This window comes from Fukomys damarensis, unplaced genomic scaffold, assembly GCF_012274545.1.
Source record: "Fukomys damarensis isolate Sample0158 unplaced genomic scaffold, DMR_v1.0_HiC HiC_scaffold_11, whole genome shotgun sequence".
Classification (NCBI taxonomy): Eukaryota; Metazoa; Chordata; class Mammalia; order Rodentia; family Bathyergidae; genus Fukomys; species Fukomys damarensis.
Window position 1 is genome coordinate 22,818,595 of NW_022900923.1, and position 19,579 is coordinate 22,838,173.

Sequence of the window (19,579 nt, forward strand, 5' to 3'; positions counted from 1 at the left end):
TATCTGATTCTTCTTCATATAAGCAGCCTCAATAACACTTGCTTTATTTTATAGGGATGGTGATAGATTAAATTATGTGTGTGAAAGCATTCTGAAAAAATCAAAAATGTTAAACACACGTACTAAGGCTTCACTAATCACACAGAATTGAGTATGTGGGCTCATTTCTGTTCGGTTGCAGAATGAGAAATTAAAACAGATCAAAATCCAACTTCTCAGCCAGTGCTTCTTTAAAGATTCCCAGTGGTTTGAAAAAAAAAGTGTGTCCCATTCCTTCAAGTAGGCATGGCAGCGCCACATATATTATCTTAAAACTGTAAGAATTGTATAAGTCAGCAAAAGGTTCCTCATTCTTAAAATGCTGTGACAAAGTGCAGGAAAAAAGGCTCTGAATGAGATCCACAGATTCCCCATGGTGTCCGTGGCTTCAGGAGACCTGTGAACTCTTCAAAATTTCAGATACAGCACTGCTGTGGAGGAAAGAGTTCGTAACTTTTCCAAGTGATCTGGAACTTGCTTAATTAAGAACAGCAAGTTAGACACAAGTAGGCCTCCGGGTATAGCTTAACAGCAGAGTGCTTGTCTAATGCACACAAGGCCTGGGTTTCTATCCCTACACTCCAAAGAGAGAAAAAAAAGTTAAACTCAAGCAAGGGTTCTGAAGATAAGAGTCGGATACTCTGCCTTTTCTTTGATATTTATTTACATGAATTTTCTTTTCACTATTGTGTGCAACAGTACTACTATGAAAGCAATCCTTACCTCTTCGATCAGTATGTAGAGAGAAAAGTAATGGCTATCATGAATAAATATTAGACATCAGTGTATTCTGATCACAGTATCTTCAGGAAAGAAAATGAAGACAAAGAAAAGTTATAATCTGCTTTTTTTTAAGGGCATGGGAAAATGGGGCTAAATACATTCTTATGTGTAGACGTATCTATATAGGTAGCAATCAGCACAAGACAATAAAAGGAAGAGAACTGAAAATAAGAGTAGTAAGTCTCTATGTTTGCAGTTTAGAAAACGCTATCAAATGTGGCACATATGTCTTCAGTTACCCATCACTTTGAGTCCTCTCACCAACCAGTTTCTAATAAGAGATTAGATAAGCAACTCAATGTTTAAAATGTTCATATGTACTGAAAATATCAAATTAAGAGTTTGAGCCAAGGAAATTAAATTCCAACCAGTAAACATTAAAAGATAAAAATGCTGATACATAAAGTTCTGGATGGTCTTTAAGCAAAAAATTAACCCCTTCAGAAAAGTTTTCTATGAAATTTTCTGATACAAATTGGCTTGAACATTACTAATCTGTCCAGGACTTATACAACAACAACATCAAACTTACTCTATTTAAGGTATCAACTGGTTCTATCCTGCTCAACTATATGAAAACACGGTGCCCCATATGTCATCAGCTAGCTGGCTTTCTGTTTCAGGAAATGTATCATTGGTAGTGAGATGTATCCCATCTTTTGTCAATGAACTCAGGATCTGGCTGACATAAGATACTAGCATAATAAATCAATAATTCAAAGATTTAATGTTCCCTGACATTTATGGATAAAATCCTCATAAAGCACAAGAGATAATCTATAGTATATTATGAGATAGAAAGGTTTTTGAAAATTCAGATCCTGGTGACAAGATAACAGAGATTTTGGAAACTGACTTAGAATGCACTTGTAAATGTTAAATTGATGTTTTTTAGTCATAGCCTTGAATGTAAAATTGAAACCTTTAAAATAAAATGAGTAAAAAACCAAGCTATAATCTTTGTTTAATATATCCTATTAGTTTTAAATGTGGTAAAACAGGAAATAAAGAACTTTCCTAAGAAATATCAAGGTCAAATTGAAAAAGGATGAAAAAATAAAGAGTTCCTGCATAGATTCTTGCCCAGATAACTACTCTGTACATTTGAAGTGAATCTTTTTGATTAATGTCTTAAAATGCACAAAATAATAATAATAAAAACTGCACATAGGTGGATGTGGTGGTCTGTGCCCATAATCCAAGCTTGGGAGGCTGAGGCAGAACAATCACAAGCTCAAGGCCAGGCTAGGCAACTTAGTGAGAACTTGTCACAAAATAAAAAGGGCAGGGGATGTAGCTCAGTGATATAACACTTGTGTAGCAGGCATCAAGCCCTGGGTTCAATTCCTGGCATTGAAAAACAAAAAATAAACTGCATGTAACATGTTGGTCATTTTTACTGTAATTAATGCATAGTTTCTTGAACCATTTGATTAATGTGGAACATGAATGAGTTTACCTAAATAGTAAGGTGCAGTTTTGCTGGGATTGTGGCAAAAGAACAGACATAGAGAATGTTCTATTAGAATTACATTTCAGTATGTGCTAACATGCATATCACTTCCATAAACAGATTACAAGTTATTTAAAAATTGAATAGTCTTGGTGAGTAGTTTTGGTTTCATCTCAGAAAGCAAGAAGTTAGGATAGAAAAGTCACAAAACAAGCAAAGTTAATATGCCTCATTTCTGTTATGGGGGTTTGTTCTAGAAGGACAGGTTAACTCAAGCTAATGAAAATTTGGTCCACTGTTGAGGGCTATCTCAACAGTAACACTTGTTAGAAAAAAATTTAAATAGTTATGTGTGTATCTTAACTCATTTTATTTCACCTCTCCTAGGACAACTATTTTTCTTGCAAGAATCTCAATGAATTCTTCAGATGGAGTCCTTGAGGCTTAAAGGGGAAAATAGAGGAAGCCTTTTTCCAGAGGCACATCAGTTTCTATTTAAAGACAGACAAGTGTGCAACAGAAACTGTACCATATTTGCCTACATTTTAAATACAAAGCTGAAGCTCTTCTATATAAATTCTTCAGCGTTAACTATTAGGTAAACCTAGACAAGCCTGGAAATTCAGGCCTGAGCTTTGTTCACAGAGACTAGAGCTGTATACTACAAAATTCCTCTCTCATTTTGTAAAGGCAAATTTCAGGAATCTTGACCTAACTGGTGAATTCTCCAGAATTATTTCAGTTTTAAAATAAAGTTACTGAATATTAACCTAAAATGCTCAAGGTTTTTAGGTTTCTAGTAACTTTGGTTGTTGCCATGCTTTGATACCCTAATCTGACAAAATTCTGCATTTTCTCTTTTGTTTTCTTTTTCTTAGGACCTTTCTTCCTTCTCTCCTTCCCAATTTTGTCTGCGAAAAGAATAAACATTTTAGCTTCCTAGAAAATGCTACAAGATCATTTGATCTGTGTGGTTAGGGTTGCATGAAACTTTCTCAGTTAGGGCAGTGCAGTTGGGCACATTTTCTTCTTTGTGTTTTCTAAAAGAGAGCCATGTTTAATATTGTGAAATATGATCTGTCTTCTCCTTTCCCCACCGTCTAGAACAGTGATAAATTTCAGAGCATGCTTGGCAGAATTGGATTATATTATGCACAGTATACATGTTCATCACCAAAACTGTACTTCTCAGAATGTATGCATGTAGAATGAATTGCTGACACTTCAAAATCCCAGCTCCTCAGAACTGATTTTATTAGCCAATGCATACCAAAGATGAGTGGTGAAAGAAGGATTATTTCTTCAGTTTTCTTTCATCCTTGAAGCCCTAACCTATATTAGACTGGTTTTCCAGGCTTTTGATTAAGCCTTGGTAGCCATGTGCTGCTGTAGCACCAGAGAAACTGCTTTGCAGCCTGTCACCTCTTCTGGCATGCAGCCATCTTGGTCTCGGAGAGCTGGGTCAGCACCAGACTGGAGCAGCAGCTCCACAATATCCAAAAACTCACAGGCAGCGGCTGAAAGGAAAATTGACTCATATGAAAACAAGTTTACTATGAGACTAAGACACTAACTACTCCACTTTAGTAAGAAAGGCAAGTACTGAGGAATTCAGAACAGTGAGGAATTTTACAGTGGCTGAAGGATGATTAAGCTTTGTAATGAAAATCGTGCACGATGCTGGGTTTTCAAATCCAGAAAATCAAATTTACCTTTCTGGTTGCCTAGAAACAGACACACAAACACATTTTTTGCTCTTTGACCCTATTCTTTTAGAGTGAAGGCAAAGAACAAAAAATACAGTATCTATTTTACTTTCATCTATATTTCAGAGTGATGATAGGTGTGCAGACCACATTAAAAAACTAAAAGTATTTTTAATGTCAAAGAAAACATTATGCTTTGTCTTTGGGCAGAGGTATAAGTATAACCTAACTGACCTTTAAAATTTGTAAATTGAGCCCAGTCTGGGCAATATAGCAACTTAATGTGATCTTGTCTTAAAATAAAAGGCATGTTGCTCAGTGGGAAGGCCCTGGATTCAATCCTTGGTACTGTAATAAGTAGGTGAGTAAATAAATGAATAAATAAGTTGTAAATGTAAAAAAGAAAAAAAACCTGGTAATTAAACCATCCCTCTATAGAATTTAATAAACATTGATATCAGTGGGTGTCTCAGATAAGTCCAAATCATGGGTAGGAGAGGCCTATAGACTTTAGACTTATTATAAAGATACCATGTAGCAGGGTTTAGCCCCACAATATACAAACAGACCAACAAAGAGCTATCTGTTTTGCATATATAGGGCAACTTGATTTATGGCAAAACTGGCATCACAGATTTAATAATTAGATGAGGTTTGGACAACTGGGATAAAGGCAAATATAGGCATTTAATCAAGATGAAACATAAATGGCAATAAACATGAAAATATAAGCAATCACATAGAGAAATAAAAATTAAAACCAAGAGATACCATTTCATACTTACTAGATTTGTAAAAACTAAAAACATTGAAGAGGACCAGAACAAGGGTAACTTCTCTTTAGACTTTTTAACATATACCCTGGGTTAGCTACCCTGGATAACAATTTGGCATAACAGGTTAAACCTATTAAACATATTTGTACCTCCAACCCAGAACTCTACTTCTACTTATGTATTCCACAGAAAATTTTGCACATGTTCCCCAGGAGATTTTTTTAAAGAATGGATACAGCAGCACTATTCCTAAGAGATGTCAATCTTAAACAACCTAAATGCTCACTAATAGTAACATGTAAAAATAAAATACTGTTTTTTTTTGTATTTTATTCCACACAATGTTGAAAACTAATGAACTACAGGTGCACACAACATAGTTCATCTTCAAAACAGTGTTGAAGAAAAAAATAAGTCAGAAAAAGTATTTGGTAGAATTATATTTAACAAAAAATTTCAATACAGACAAAACTAAATACTGTTGCACAGGCATACAAATATATAATGAAAACTATATAGAAAATAATTAATATAAATTGGGGATAGTGTTATTCTCTGTGAGGTGCGAGGGCCATATGAATGGAGAGGTATACCAGGGGCTTGAAACACTGGTGATTTTCCATTTCTTAAGCAAAGTTTTCAGTACATATTTTAAAAACTATATCTTAATTATTCATATACATTTTATATACATCATAAAGTTTTTTTGCAATCACAAATTTTTAAAAAAGGAATGATGCAAAAAGCAAAAAGGTAAGGAGTTTGACTCCATGGCCATTTTATTGAGTGCACATCATGCCTGTCCTATGATAAATATAGAAGCAGTCAACTCTGGTACATAAGAATGAATAAGTACTGTGGCAGAGACACACACAAAGGCAGAGAGGAGGGTGGGAACTGAGAAGTGTTTAGCCTTTCCACACTCTACGATGCTAGCTGTTGATTTTCTCAGGCTAGCAAATGTTATTCCTATTTTGTTGTATTATTTTAATCATGAAGGGAGGTTTGGATTTTGAAAACAACTTTTCTACCTCTACTGAGAGGGTTGTAGGCTTTGTTTTTCTTGCTGATTGGCTGATATGGTATAATACAATGATTTATAATTGCCAAACCAATCTTGCATTCCTAGGATAAACATATCTGATCATGATTTATTATGTTTTGTATGTATATATCTGCATTTTATTTGCTAACATCTTACCAAGCATTTTTCATCTATGTTTGTAAGGGATAGAAATAAGCGTTTTGACTAGTTTGGTATGAGAGCACCATATGAGAGGTATGAGAGTTGCTGGACTTACAAGATGAATTGGGAAGTGTTTATTTCTCTTCTGTTATCTGGAAGAGTTTATGTGTATACATGTTATTTATTCTATAAGTAGAAGAATTCGCTAGTGAAGCAATCAGGACCTGGAAATAGTAGGGGAAAGTTTTAATCCATAGATCCAATCCCTTTAATAGGGCTGGCTACCCAGGTTTCTTTTTCTTTTTTTGAGAAAAACTTCGTATGGGGTATAGGATGCCAGGTTTTTAAAGTATTCTTCTTTCACTGTCAGCTTTGAGCAGTGCATATCTGATTCACACAGAGAATTTCTATGTAATGGCCTCTCCTTGATCAATAGAATAATATTGATTATTATTCAGGGTTAGGCTTATGATGGAGATGAGATGTTCTTTTTCTTTTTGGGTTGTTCTTAGGCAGGCCCTCAGGAGTGGTGCTTTCTCAGAGTTTCTCCACTCCTCAAATGTCAGTCCAACTACTTTTGTGTGTGCGTGCATATGTGTGTGTTCTTTTTTTTTGTATCAGGGATTGAACTCGGGCCCTTGTGCTTGCAAGGCAGACACTGATGCATGTGTGTGTGTGTGAGGTTAAGTGTCCTCTGCTTTATATGAGTGGTTGGTCCTGAGCCCATAGGTTTTGCGTTTCTCCCCAGAGGCAGGTTTTGCTTTTACTCTTGTTCAAAACTAGACTATCTGCCTAGACCAAGAAAACAAAAACAAAATCCCCCCAAAAACAACCCCCCCAACACACACACACACACACACACACACACACAAGAACAAGAGGGATGGGAGGACAGAAGGATTTACAGCTCCTCTAGTGGCTTGAGCATTTTGCTTGTACAAAAGAAGGGTGCGGGACTGTGTAACATGGTGACCATAATGAATAATAATTATTATATATTGTTGAAGACTGCCAAAAGTTGAATTTAAGTGAATGAGAAGTAATTCTATTCCACAAGGTATACATATTTTAAAGCACCATGTGGTACATGATATATCTAATTTTTATGTGTCAAAATTAATTAAATAAAATTTTTTGAGTCAGGGTCTTGCTTTGTAGTTCGGACTAGTCTTGAACTTATTATTAGCCTAGTCAGGTTGGCCTTGACCTCCCAAGTGCTGGGATTACAGGAGTGTACCACCATGCTCAGCAAAATTTATTTTTTTAAAAAAGAAAAAAAGAAGCAAAGGTCTCGGGAAAAGGCAGGGTTTATGCCTTCTGCACTGTGGAGGAAGACTCTTTTCTCAGTTTCTCTCACAAGCACCCAGTTAGTGAAAAGAGAATGGTGATAGAGGACTCCTCTAGGGTGAGGATCCCACATATTCCAAAATGGCACGCTAGCTCACTTTAAGAATTTGTTAATTTTAGTTTTTTCTTTTTCCTTACTGTTAATGATAACTGTGCCTGCAGGCATTTTACTAAAGCAAAACAGTCTGTGTCTTGTAGGGGCTTGCCACTCTGGATGCTTTCTGAGGGTTTCAAAGAGTTGTGAATTATCCAGTATTTTCTTTGGTAGGGTGAGAGCAAAGTTATCTTGTAGTTTCTTACATTTTAAATGCAAGAAGACTTCTCCAGGAGTTTGGATTTCATAGCAACGTTGTTCCTTTGCTCTATCTCTTGGTATTCAGGTAAATGCACCTCAAGTGGGTACTTCTAGCTCAGGGCTTCATAGCTACATATTGTGAAGTGGGCAAATAGCAAATCCAGGTTGTGATGGGTTATAAATTTGGGTAGCTTTGGTGATTCTTTACATTACTTAGCATGGCAAACTTAGGAAACAAACTCTAATCCATGATCACATAGTCTTGGAGATGGTTCTAAGTGAACCAAAGGGGAGGCAGACATTTTTCTACGTAAAATTCAAACCATTTGGGAACCTTATTGCAACATTTAGTCATGTGGAATTTCTTAGGTTATCAGGACTATAAATGTTAAACTAATATTTGATAAACAAATGCATGGAGGAGAAAAAAATTGCCTGTTTCAATAGTGCGACAGTTGTTAATTGGCTGAGATCATATTTTTGGATAATTTCTGAGACTCAATAGCTATTCTGTTTCTTAAAACAAGGAAGATGGAGACAGGGTTATCTTTGCCAAGATCCAGGATCAAAGAGAAAGTATTTAGGATTATAATATGAGAGGTTTTTTTTTGTTTGTTTTAGTACTAGGGATTGAACTCAGGCCCTTGCCAGGCAGGCAGTGGAACCACTGAACTAAATCCCGGCCCAATATAAGAGTCTTTTTAATTTATTTTTTGGTGGTGCTAGAGACTGAACCCAGAGTCTTACATGTGCCAGTCACATGCTCTACCATTGAGCTACATCTCAATTCACCTCCTACATTAGGAATTTAAAATTAACTCCCAAAATAATTTTAATCAAAATTTTTATTTTAAATTTCTGCAGTTTAACCATGAATCACGGTATACTAAATTAGATTCAAATGAAAAACAACAGCCTATTATAAAAAAGAAGAAAGCTAAAAGTCCCTTGCCTAGTATCAAGTAGCTGTGAGAAGACATTTATTCTGTATAGAATCAACTATATAACAACTATATCTTGAGTAATGACCAATTAAGCTTTATACCACAGCCATCAGTCTCAACTTACTATGAGGAGCACTTGGTTAAATTTTAAATTTGGACCATTTTAGTGGTATCTGAGGAACAAATTCCCCAGTGTATAAATCTGTATTTCAGGATAATGACCAACACGATCTATCAGACCATACTAACTCAAATTTAACCCAGTAGTTATAATAAGGATGTGTGCTACAGCTAAATACTAAAGTTGGTTTGTTCAGACAAAGGAGCATTAATTTTACGTACGCTGTATAATGAAATGATCTTTCCAGCAGAGAGACATGATATAGTCTAGGTACCAACACAGCAACAGAGCTTAAAATTTTAATTTTCAAATCTAGAGGCCTATAGCCAACCAAGAAAATGCTACTGTGCTCATACAACAATTTGCTGACTTGACAGATGTAAGTAAAATTTTAGCTCAAGTCTAATTATAAAACTAGATTTAAATTTGAAATTTAAGAGTTTCAAGACAGTACTTCAGAGTAAGGAATGTATCCATCTAAAAATTTTTATTAACAAGTCTGGGTTTTATATTACCATGACAGTATAAACAATCAGGAAGTTGTAGCAGAGAGGGAAAAAGCAGACGAGACTGACTTAAAGGTAAGGTGTCCCTCCTGTTAAGCTCAACAGGTGAGTTTACCCTGATAGGAGGACACTTGCAGTATCTGTGGGAGACTGGCACATATAGATGCTCAACAAATACCTACACTTGGTACCCCAATTAGATGGTGAACTACTTGAGCATATGCCTGCCTGCCTCCTTCCCTTCACTCTTTCCTTTTCTCTGTCCCTTCTTCCCTGTCTTTCCTTTCTTCCTGTTATCCTCTCCATGTAGCACTGCGATGAGAACTAGAATTTGTTCAAAATTCATTAATTGATTTCCCTGCTTTTAAGCTTCTTCAGTAAAGTACAATTCAGACTAGAGATGTCTTTCAGAAATGTGTGAGCTGCTCACTCCTTCAGACCAAAGGCACAGATGAGAGAAGGACAAGAGTACTAACATTGTACCAAATTAATGAGAGGGTATGTTGGTGCCTAAAATGTGCTGGGAAAAACAAAAACACTCATAAGCCCATCTTGGAAAAGCTTGAGCAAGTCTTCAGGGACTAGAAGTGTTGCTGAATTTATGGTACCATGGTACTCTATTTGTCAAATGCCATAGAGGCAGCCCTGACACCGGCACAGGTGAAGATGAATTTTTATTCAGAGCAGTGAGCCTTCTGACTCCATTAATCCTCAGGGTTTTGATGATGAATTTTTCTTTTTTATTTTATTTATTTTCACTTTAATGTCTCCTCCCACTGCCCTGTAACAGCATGGAAGGAACAGAACAGATGGTGCTTTACGTGGAAGACTGAGCGCTCATGAGGATATAAAGCCTGCCCACTTTGCAGTCACATGACTACACATGCAAGGAAAAGCCTTGATTTCCCCTGGGAGAAACAGATGCAATGATATTAGTATTCCCAGTGGAGGAAGAGGATGGGAAGGCTAACAGGTCATTTATAAGGAAGACCACACTTATACCAATATACTCTTCAGCAAGGACCATGTTTAATCACAAATATAACAAGATGAGCAGTATCTGAAGATTTAAAATACTCAAGTAAAATATAGGCAAATAAGGATTTTAATATGCTGCCACACAAAGACCATTCAGAATGAACCAGTGAGGACATATAGTAGTAGAATACTGGCCTCTAGTTAACCTGTGATTGGCTCTGACCCAGTTTTAATCGGAAGAAGCCAGGATTTACAACCTGCTTAAAGATGGAGTTTGACAACTGCTATAATCACAAGAGCTGTCAACACAAGGACAGCTGTCAAGCTGAACAGTAATTCATAAAAAATAATAGCTAAGCCCCAAAGACCTCCCTAATACTGTCTGCATTCATTGGATTTAACCATACCTACAGTTTTATACAAGTTCCAAGAATAGGTTAAAGGCACTTAAATAAAATAAACTCTACAAATAGCTACTGAACACCTACTAAACAAAAGGATAACTAATTTTAAGGGATTAAATGAATAAAATATGCCTAGCAGATTCTCTGGCATATTACAGGTACATAATAAATGGTAATTACAGAAGTAGTATTACATACAAGACTGGCAAAAGTCCAGTGACATAATAAGAAAATATAAATTAAAAATGAATCATTCTAAAAGTAAACTTCAAATATTAATTTTTATGAAACATTTCTGAATTGTCATATCTTAATTTTATATATTTGTAATGTCAAACCCTGACTTATGATGATATAAGAATATAAAAGCCTTGACTCATTGACCAAGGTAACCAAAGATAAAGGATTTTCCATTATTTTACTTCTATAAAAGATTATTTTCTCAAAATATTGTGTGTGTTTTTAAGATAATCCTGGCTATAGCTACTTATGAAATTATGAAGAGAAGTGAATGTGAAATCAGAAGACCTGCCAAGTGTTTTGGCTCTGCTACCTACAACTGCATTACCCTGGCAAGGCCACACAACCCCCAGACTTCAGTTTTTCATGGGTAGGCAGGAGAAAACAATATCTAGGGTCAGGTATTTGTTGGAAAGATTATCAAAATAGAAACTATAACTATCTCATCTGTAAATTAGGATATTTTTGTGTGTAAACTTTGTATCACAGCATAAAATAATACAGAAGAGACAAAAGTCACATGTACAAATTCTTTGAAGACAAATTCATACATGTAAGTAGTACCTAGATGATCAAGAATAGGTTCATTATTAGAGTATCAGAAACACCCTTGCCTTGATAACCCGCTCTAGTTGCAACCTGCCCACTTCCTCCAAAATAATCATTATCCTATCTACTAATGCCAGGGATGAGTTTTTCCTGGTTTTTAAATTCATTCATTCATACTTTTGTGGCAATGAAGATCGAACCCAGGATTTCTCCACTGAGCTACATCTCTAGCCCCCCACCCCCACCCCTTTTTGTTTTGAGACAAAGTCTTGCTAATTTGTCCTGGCTGAGCTTGAGTTTGCAATCCTTTTGCCTTGGCCTCCCAGAGTGCTGAGATTACAGGTGTGCACCAGCATGCCTGGATCCTACCTTTACATAAATGGGAAGCATACAGTGTGCACTATTTTGTGTCCAGCTCTTGAGCTTCATAGTGTTTTGGGGAGATTCCTTCAAGTAGCTGCCTGTGCTTATAGTCATATTCATTGCTGTATGATGTTCCATTAGATGACTGCTTTAAATTATTGTCATCAGATCTTCCAATTCTTGAATCTGAAAATTGCAGTATTGCCACTTCTGTAAACAATCACTAAATACATCCTCCTGTGTTGATTCTCCTTTAACTTCTTCTAGAATGCCTATTAAAAATGCTGAACTTTCTCATTCCACTCAATTTCTGTTACATTTGTCATTTATTTTTCTGCCTTTTTTGTGATTTCTTTAGAAACAGCTTTTTTTTTTTTTTGCCTTTGCCAATACTATACTTTAACATAATAGCTGTACATTTTCCATATTTTTTCATTTATTAAAATTCTATTGGGTTCTCTTTCAAATCTTCCTGATCTTTCATGGTGTATCTTGGTCTTGTTGATCCCTTGATTACTGGTATATAGAAAAGTTGATTTTTGTGTATTCTGCCACTTTGCTGCATTTATCAGATCTTAAAGTCTTCTGGGCCGGGGTTTTGGCTTAGTGGTTCTGCCACCTACCTCACAAGCACAAGGGCCCAAGTTCCATCTCCAGTAACAACAACAACAAAAACAAAAACAAAATAAATCTTCTGGAGGGATTTTTAGGATCTTTTAAATAAAAGGTCACCATCTGTAAGTAGAGATACTTTGACTTCCTTTCCTTCTACCCGTCATTGCCTTCTCTTGCCTAATTGCTCTGCCTAAAACTTCGAGGACTATATTGAAGAAAAGTAGCGAGAGTGAATCCCGTCTTGTTCCTGATTTTAGAGGAAATACTTTGTTTTCTTCCCCATTCAGTATGGGGATATGGGTTTGTTATATCTACACACCTTTAATCATATTGAGGTAAGGTCCTTCTATATCTCCGGAAACTTATTAGTGAGGTTGAGTATTTTTTCTTGCTTGCTATTTGGCTTTTCTTATTTACAAACTGACTACCCATATTTTTTCTCAGTCCATTTTTCTATTGGGTTGTTTTTTGCTACTGATAGGGTAGATGTTTTTTATATATTCTGAGTACTGACCCAATGTAGGTTATTTATATCTTATACATTTTCTATCTGCAGACTGTATTTTTATTTTGTTTATACTATGTTGTTTTACTGAAGTTTAAGATTTTCTTCTGGGCTTGGTGTTGCATGTCTGTAATTCCAGCACTCAGAAAGCTGAGGTAGCATTGCCACAGGTTTGAGGCCATCCTGGGCTACAAAGTGAGTTCAAGGACAGCCTGAACTACACAAAGAGACTCTGTCTCAAAAAACAAAACAATATGAAACAAAACAAAATTTTAATGTGGCCAAGTTACCATAATTTAAAGTACAGTGGTACCTCAGTTCACAAAAGATGGCCATAATTGTGTTTATGTGGGAAAAATAGTGGCAGTCATGCCTGTCACCTGGTACAGTTTGCAAACAATATTGTTCATAAACAAAAGGGTTCATGAACTAAGCTACCACTGTATAGAGTGTATATTTTGTTGAGAAGCCATTTCTTATCCAATATAATATTCTCAAAATTTAAATTTGTGCTTTTCCCAATTTATACCTTTAATCCATCTCAAACAGATTTTTGTAAGTGGGCTAAGTTGTTCTGATTATCTACTGTTGCATAACAAACTGCTCAAAACCTAGTAGTTGACTATAATACTGAATTATTTTTTACAATTTTGAGGGCTAATTGGTGAAGAAAAAATTTTTAGTTTTACTGCTTTTCTCTATTGTTTTTCTATTTTCAATTTCATTTATTTCTAATCTTTCTTTTCTTTCTCTTTTTCTCTTTTTTTTGGAGACAGGGTCTCACTATGTAGTTGAGACTGACCTGGATCTCACTATGTAGTACCTCAGGCTGGTCTCAAACTCACAGTGATCCTCCTGCCTCAGCCTCCCAAGTGCTGGGATTACAAGCATGTGCTACCACAACCGGCTCTACTCTAATCTTTCTTTGTTTTATTTAGATATAGTTTTCTATTCTTTTTCAAGTGCCTCAGGATGAAAAGTTGGTGTATTGATTTGAGATATTATTTATTTCTTAGCATAAGATTTGTACCTATCCATTTCCATTTAAGTACTGCGTAGTTCCATCCCATCTGTTTTGGTATGTCTGCATTTTCACGGATTTCAAAGTATTTTCTAATTTCTCCCTTGATGCAATGGTTTAATTACTGTTTAATTTCAACATACTTGTGAATTTTCAAGTTTTTCCAGCTCTAGATACCTAATTTCATTCTATGGTGGTTGGGGGATGTACTCTGCATTACTTCCATTCTTTTAAATTTACTGAAGTTTGTTTTATGGTCTAGCACATGGGCTATCCTGAAGAATGTTCCAGTTGTGCTTGAAAAGAATGTATATTCTGTTGTCATTGGATGCAATGTTCTAAACATGTCTGTTGGGTCTAGGTGACTTATAGCATTGCTCAAATGTTTTACTTCTTTTTTTTAATCTTCTGCTTAGTTGTCCCATCCATTATTCAAAGTGGATATACTAATGTATTCAACTGTTATCTTTATTATTATTATTGTTATTATTTTTTTGTTATCCTAGAGATTTAAACTACAGTCATTTTAGGCAAATGCTATTTAGACCACTGAGCTCTAGGCTTAGCCACTTCAACTCTTATTTTTGAATTGTTTACAATTCAGTTTTTGCTGCATATATTATGATACTATCATTAGGTACACATAAATTAACAACTATATTTTCTGGATGGTTTGATCCTTTTATCATGATAAAATGTCCCTCTTTATCTCTAGTAACATTTTATTTTATTTTATTAATTTATTTTTAAAGTAGGAAGATATTTATTGATAGGAAAGCTCCTGATGGGCAGGAGGGGTCCCTAGTGGGTAGCCCTGTAGTAACATTTTAAAATCCTTTTCTCTAATATTAAAGTCATAGCACTTTTTTTGTGGTTTCTGTTTGCATGATATATATTTTTCTATCCTTTTACTTTCAACCTATCTTGGAATCTAAAGGGCTTATCTCTTGTAGACAATGTAAAATTGGATAATGACACTCTGCTTTTTAACTGGATTGTCAATATAGCAGAATTTACATCTGCTATTTGTTCTTTTGTCTTGTATACATATCATATCTTATTAGTTCCTCTATTCTTTTTTTACTGCTTTGTTTTTACATTAAATGAAAGTAGCAGTCTATATTTTTAATGTCACATTTGAATTTCTTTACTGGTTTAAGATTTTACAGTTTTTTTCTTTTGTAGTCATTCTAGGATTTACCATTCTGTTCTTATCAGAATCAGCTTGATTTGAACTAGCTTTATCCCAGGGATATATAGAAACAGTTCCTATGCAGCTCTCTTCCAGTGGCAGTACTGTTATATCTATTAATGCTACAAATCTACACCTTTCTAGTTTATTAAGGTTTTTTTTTATCATAAAACATAAAATCAGCTGAATGTATATACCAGCTGTCAGACACTGTTCTAAGCACTTTACTGGTATTAACTTATTATGTTCTCATAACAAATCTTTGAGATTACTATCTTTATTTCATCAGGAGTAAGCTGAAATACAGTGAATTAATAGTGTGAAATAGGAAGAAAAGGGCTAAAGGTATAGGGAAAGTGGGAAGGTAGGGGAAAGGGAACAAGGGAAAAGAAAAAAGTATGAGAAAACAAAAAAATGGAAATAAAATGTTTGTAAATGGGGAGGTGGGGGTGTAGGGAGGGCAGGGACAAGGGGAAAAAATGAGAACCAAGATCTGTCATGTGAAGGTACAGGATCCCAGTAATGAATGTAACTGTATTGTATACCTAGATTGTACCAATAAACTCAATAAAAAGAAAAAAAAATTAAAAAAAATCTGTCCAAAATTAGTAGTAGAATGGAATTTGAACACAGAAGTTTAGCTTAAAAGCACAAAGCCTTAACTACTTTCAAGTTATGTCCACATTTGACCTTACTGTATGGTGTTTCAAGTAGCTGTGAAAATGTGGAACACTCCATTAATAAATTTAAAAATGCTACATTATCCTTGAATAAACCCAATTTTATTATGACATATCTTTCTTTTTAAAATACATGGATAGATTTCACTTGCTAATATTTTCCATAGAATTTTTGCATTTATATTGACAGTGAGATTGACTCACAAATGCTTTTCTTCCTGCTAGTTGAAGTCCTCAGGTTACACTAGATAAACTCATAAATAAATCAGGGTAGACATTATTAACATTTCAATCTTCATTATCAGGCCATTATTATTATGGGTAGTATGACAGCTAGTCCAATAGTTTAGACTCTTAGACAACCCAGTGAGCTACCTGATATCTAAATAAATGCTAACCCAGCAGACAAAGATGTCCAAGAGCACTAGTTACTAAGTAGCAGTCTGGAGTTGCCAAAAATAACAAAATGGACTAATGTTCTCTTTCCCAAAATGTCTGAAGGTGATTCATCCTTAATCTCTTTGATGTATTGATAACTGCCTTTAACTCAACCATATTCACAAACAATCTTTGAATAAAGTTATACACTTCATACTTTATGAAATAGATTATTATCTTTTATTTCACTAATAATTTCTAATAGTTCTCTAAGAGCCATACTATTATTTTTATCTCATGGATTATTTTTACTCTATTTTACAGATAACTCATGTAAAGATTAATTAACTGCACTGATCAGTTAGTAGCAGAAGTGAGTTAAAATTCAAATTTGTTTTTCTTTATTTCAATTATAGCTATCTCCCCTTATCTGGGGAATACATTCTAAGACCTCTAGTGGATTCTTGAAATCTCAGATAATATCAAACTCTATATACAACTATCTTATATATATATATGCCACACATACACACACATACATACACACTTATGATGGAGTTTAGGCACAGTAGATTAACAGTAATTAATAATAAATAGAATAATTATAACAATACACTAAATAAAATACAATAAAAGTTGCATGAATGTGATCTGTCTCTCAAAAGCTATTTTATTGTGTTGTGTTCATTCTTCTCATAATGTAAGACTATATAATGCCTACATGATGAGATGACGTGAGAAGAATGATACAGGCATTGTGACAGAGTGTTTGGATACTACAAAAAGGTCACTTGAGCACAAGCACAGTGATCAGTTGCTGATAACTGAGATGGCTAAGAAGTGACTAACACTGTATATAGCATGAGCAAATGGGACAAAGAGGTGAATCATATCTTGGTTTGATGTAGCAGCACAGCATGAGATTTTATCATACTATTCAGAGGAGCTTGCAATTTAAAATTGATTCATTATTTATTTATAGAAATTTCAGAATATTTAATATTTTTGGACCACAGTAGACTGTGGCAACTAAAACTGAAGAAAGCAAAATTGCACATAGGGGGGGCCTACTGTACATCAAGAAAGTATTTCTTATTGAGAAATGCTAATTTCTCAGTGACAGTGATTAGCATCTTTGATGCTAGTGACAATACTAAGAATGAAATACTGAATTTTTAACAGGAGGCTGGAGAAGCCATCACTTTCCTGATGACAATTAAGAAATACTTAATTTACTATTCATGTGCCTGTAAGAATTTTAATACATCTCCAATTTTATAGGTTAGTAACCAAAAGTTACTATATCTCTGCTAGCTACTAGGTACTTTTGTAAGCACTACATAGGGTTGAATAAAGTTGAGACAAACAGAAAAAATGTTATTTAATAATTTTGAAGCATCTTACCATAGTGAAGTGCTGTTTGACCTTCATTGTCCTATAAAAAACAAATGACATTTTAGAAGTCTAAGTAATAACAAAAGTATGAAAGTATACAAACTAACAAATACTATCTGCTATACCCAAGGTTCCATAAGTTTATCAGATACGGAGGAAAAAAGTGATCATTTCTTTGAGTTTCACAGTAACTACTGAACAAGCTATCTCTCTTGGAAGACAGAGGAGAATGGTGATGTGGCAGCACCTGCCACAGAGTGAGGATAATCAGATGTTTAGGTAATAAACCAAAGGGAATGAGTCCTTAACATGTGGCAGTTTGGTTACCTAGCTAGTATCAGATAAATTGACACTATATCATTTATCTTGGGCAGTATCAGCATGTTTATTTCCAAGCTTGTCCCCAAATCTAAGGAATTTGTGATTTATAGTAAGAGTTAGTAGCTTTTTAATGGCTTTTGAAAGACACACAAATCCCAGGCTAATGATATTAAGAGTTCTTAACTAGATTAAATATCATAAAATGGGTGGCTTCAGAGCATGCAAAATTCTAGAAAAAATCCAAGAATACCCAAAGGTAACTGAGAAGACTTCAACCTTTTAGTAAAAAAAATTCTTTTAAAACCAAGATATTCTGGCTATATTAATTATATGGCACAGATGAGTACTTTTTAGCAATTCTACATCTTTGACTGAAAATAGCTGATCTCAGTACATTAGTAACAATCAGGTAAAGAACAGGTAAAAAGTAGAAATTAATAGTTAATTTGACATGTAATTTCTAATTGCATGGCCTCTATTATGTTCCTAATAAGGAAAAATAAGTGCTAAACTATTATTATGAATACACAAGAGGGTGAAAATATGACCAAACTATTCTTGGGTACTTGATAATTGTCTTTCCCACTTCTTGAAAGCTGAATATGGGGACTGGGATTTCTTCCAGAACTTTTTGGCTAAGGGTCTCTCCCTATCTCCCAGGAAGTAAAGTAAGAAGTTGCCACAGGGAACCTATCTTTTCTAACAGACAGTAAGAAAAAAGCCAATATAGGTAGAAGGAAAAAGGCCATTCCTTAAGGGCCTTTAGCACCTACAAAAGCTTAGCCAGGATGACAGCTGGTAGGGAGAGGGAACAACTTTGAGTTTGTTTTCCTATTGGGGAATGGAGATTCTGACTGGATTTTGAGGCCAGGAATACAGAGACGGGTGACAGGAGACAGGAAAGTTATTTTAAATGTGAAATGGGAAGAAAAGGTCTAAAAGCGTAGGGAAAATGGGAGGGGTAGGGGAAAGGAAAGAAGGGAAAAGAAAAAATAGGAGAAAAGAAAAAGGACCCCCCCTTAATTCTCTGGGTGAATTTATTAATAGTATAGAGGAACACTATTAATTTTTAAAGATATGCTACTGAATTTGGTTATTCTTTTGGTAGAGTTTTGGGGTCTTCTAGGTAGACATCATATTATCTGAAAATGATGATAATTAAATTTCTTCCTTTCCTATCCATAGCCTTTTTATTTCTTTCTTTTGCCTGACTGCTCTGGCAATTGTTTTTTTTTTGTACCCAGGGATCAAACTTGGGTCCTTGCGCTTGCAAGGCAGGTGGCAGAACCACTGAGCTAAATCCCTGTACCTCTGGCTAATGACCTGAGAACTATATTAAACTGGAGTGGTGAATAATGAACAACCTTGTCTTGTTTCTGATTTTAGAGGGAAAGCTTTCAGCTCTCTATTTAATATGATGTTGGCTGTTGGTTCATTATAAACAGCTTGTACAGATTGAGATAAGGACTTTCTATATTTATTTTCTTCCGAGTTTGGTTTTTTTTTTAATTTTATTGAGTTTATTGGTACATTTTAGGGATACAGTACAGTTACATTCACCTTGTCTTGTCTGATTTTAGAGGGAAAGCTTTCAGCTCTCTATTTAATATGATGTTGGCTGTTGGTTCATTATAAACAGCTTGTACAGATTGAGATAAGGACTTTCTATATTTATTTTCTTCCGAGTTTGGTTTTTTTTTTTTTTTTATTGAGTTTATTGGTACATTTTAGGGATACAGTACAGTTACATTCATTGTTGGGATCATGTACCTCTACATGGGA

At 34.9% G+C, this 19,579-nt stretch overlaps 1 protein-coding gene and 1 pseudogene across 1 annotated transcript in view; both read right to left on the reverse strand.

The window, feature by feature from the left end:
* Positions 1 to 19,579, reverse strand: part of Acbd6 (acyl-CoA binding domain containing 6) — a 190,310-nt gene continuing 170,731 nt past the window's right edge. Inside the window, exons 7-8 of the mRNA XM_010630276.2 lie at positions 17,486 to 17,516; positions 1 to 3,792 (exon numbers count right to left, since the gene is read on the reverse strand). Coding sequence (XP_010628578.1) covers positions 3,638 to 3,792; positions 17,486 to 17,516 — 186 coding nt within the window. The 3' untranslated portion in view covers positions 1 to 3,637. The remainder of the gene's footprint in view (positions 3,793 to 17,485; positions 17,517 to 19,579) is intronic.
* The window catches only part of LOC117285581, a 24,768-nt pseudogene continuing 8,939 nt past the window's right edge, over positions 3,751 to 19,579 (reverse strand).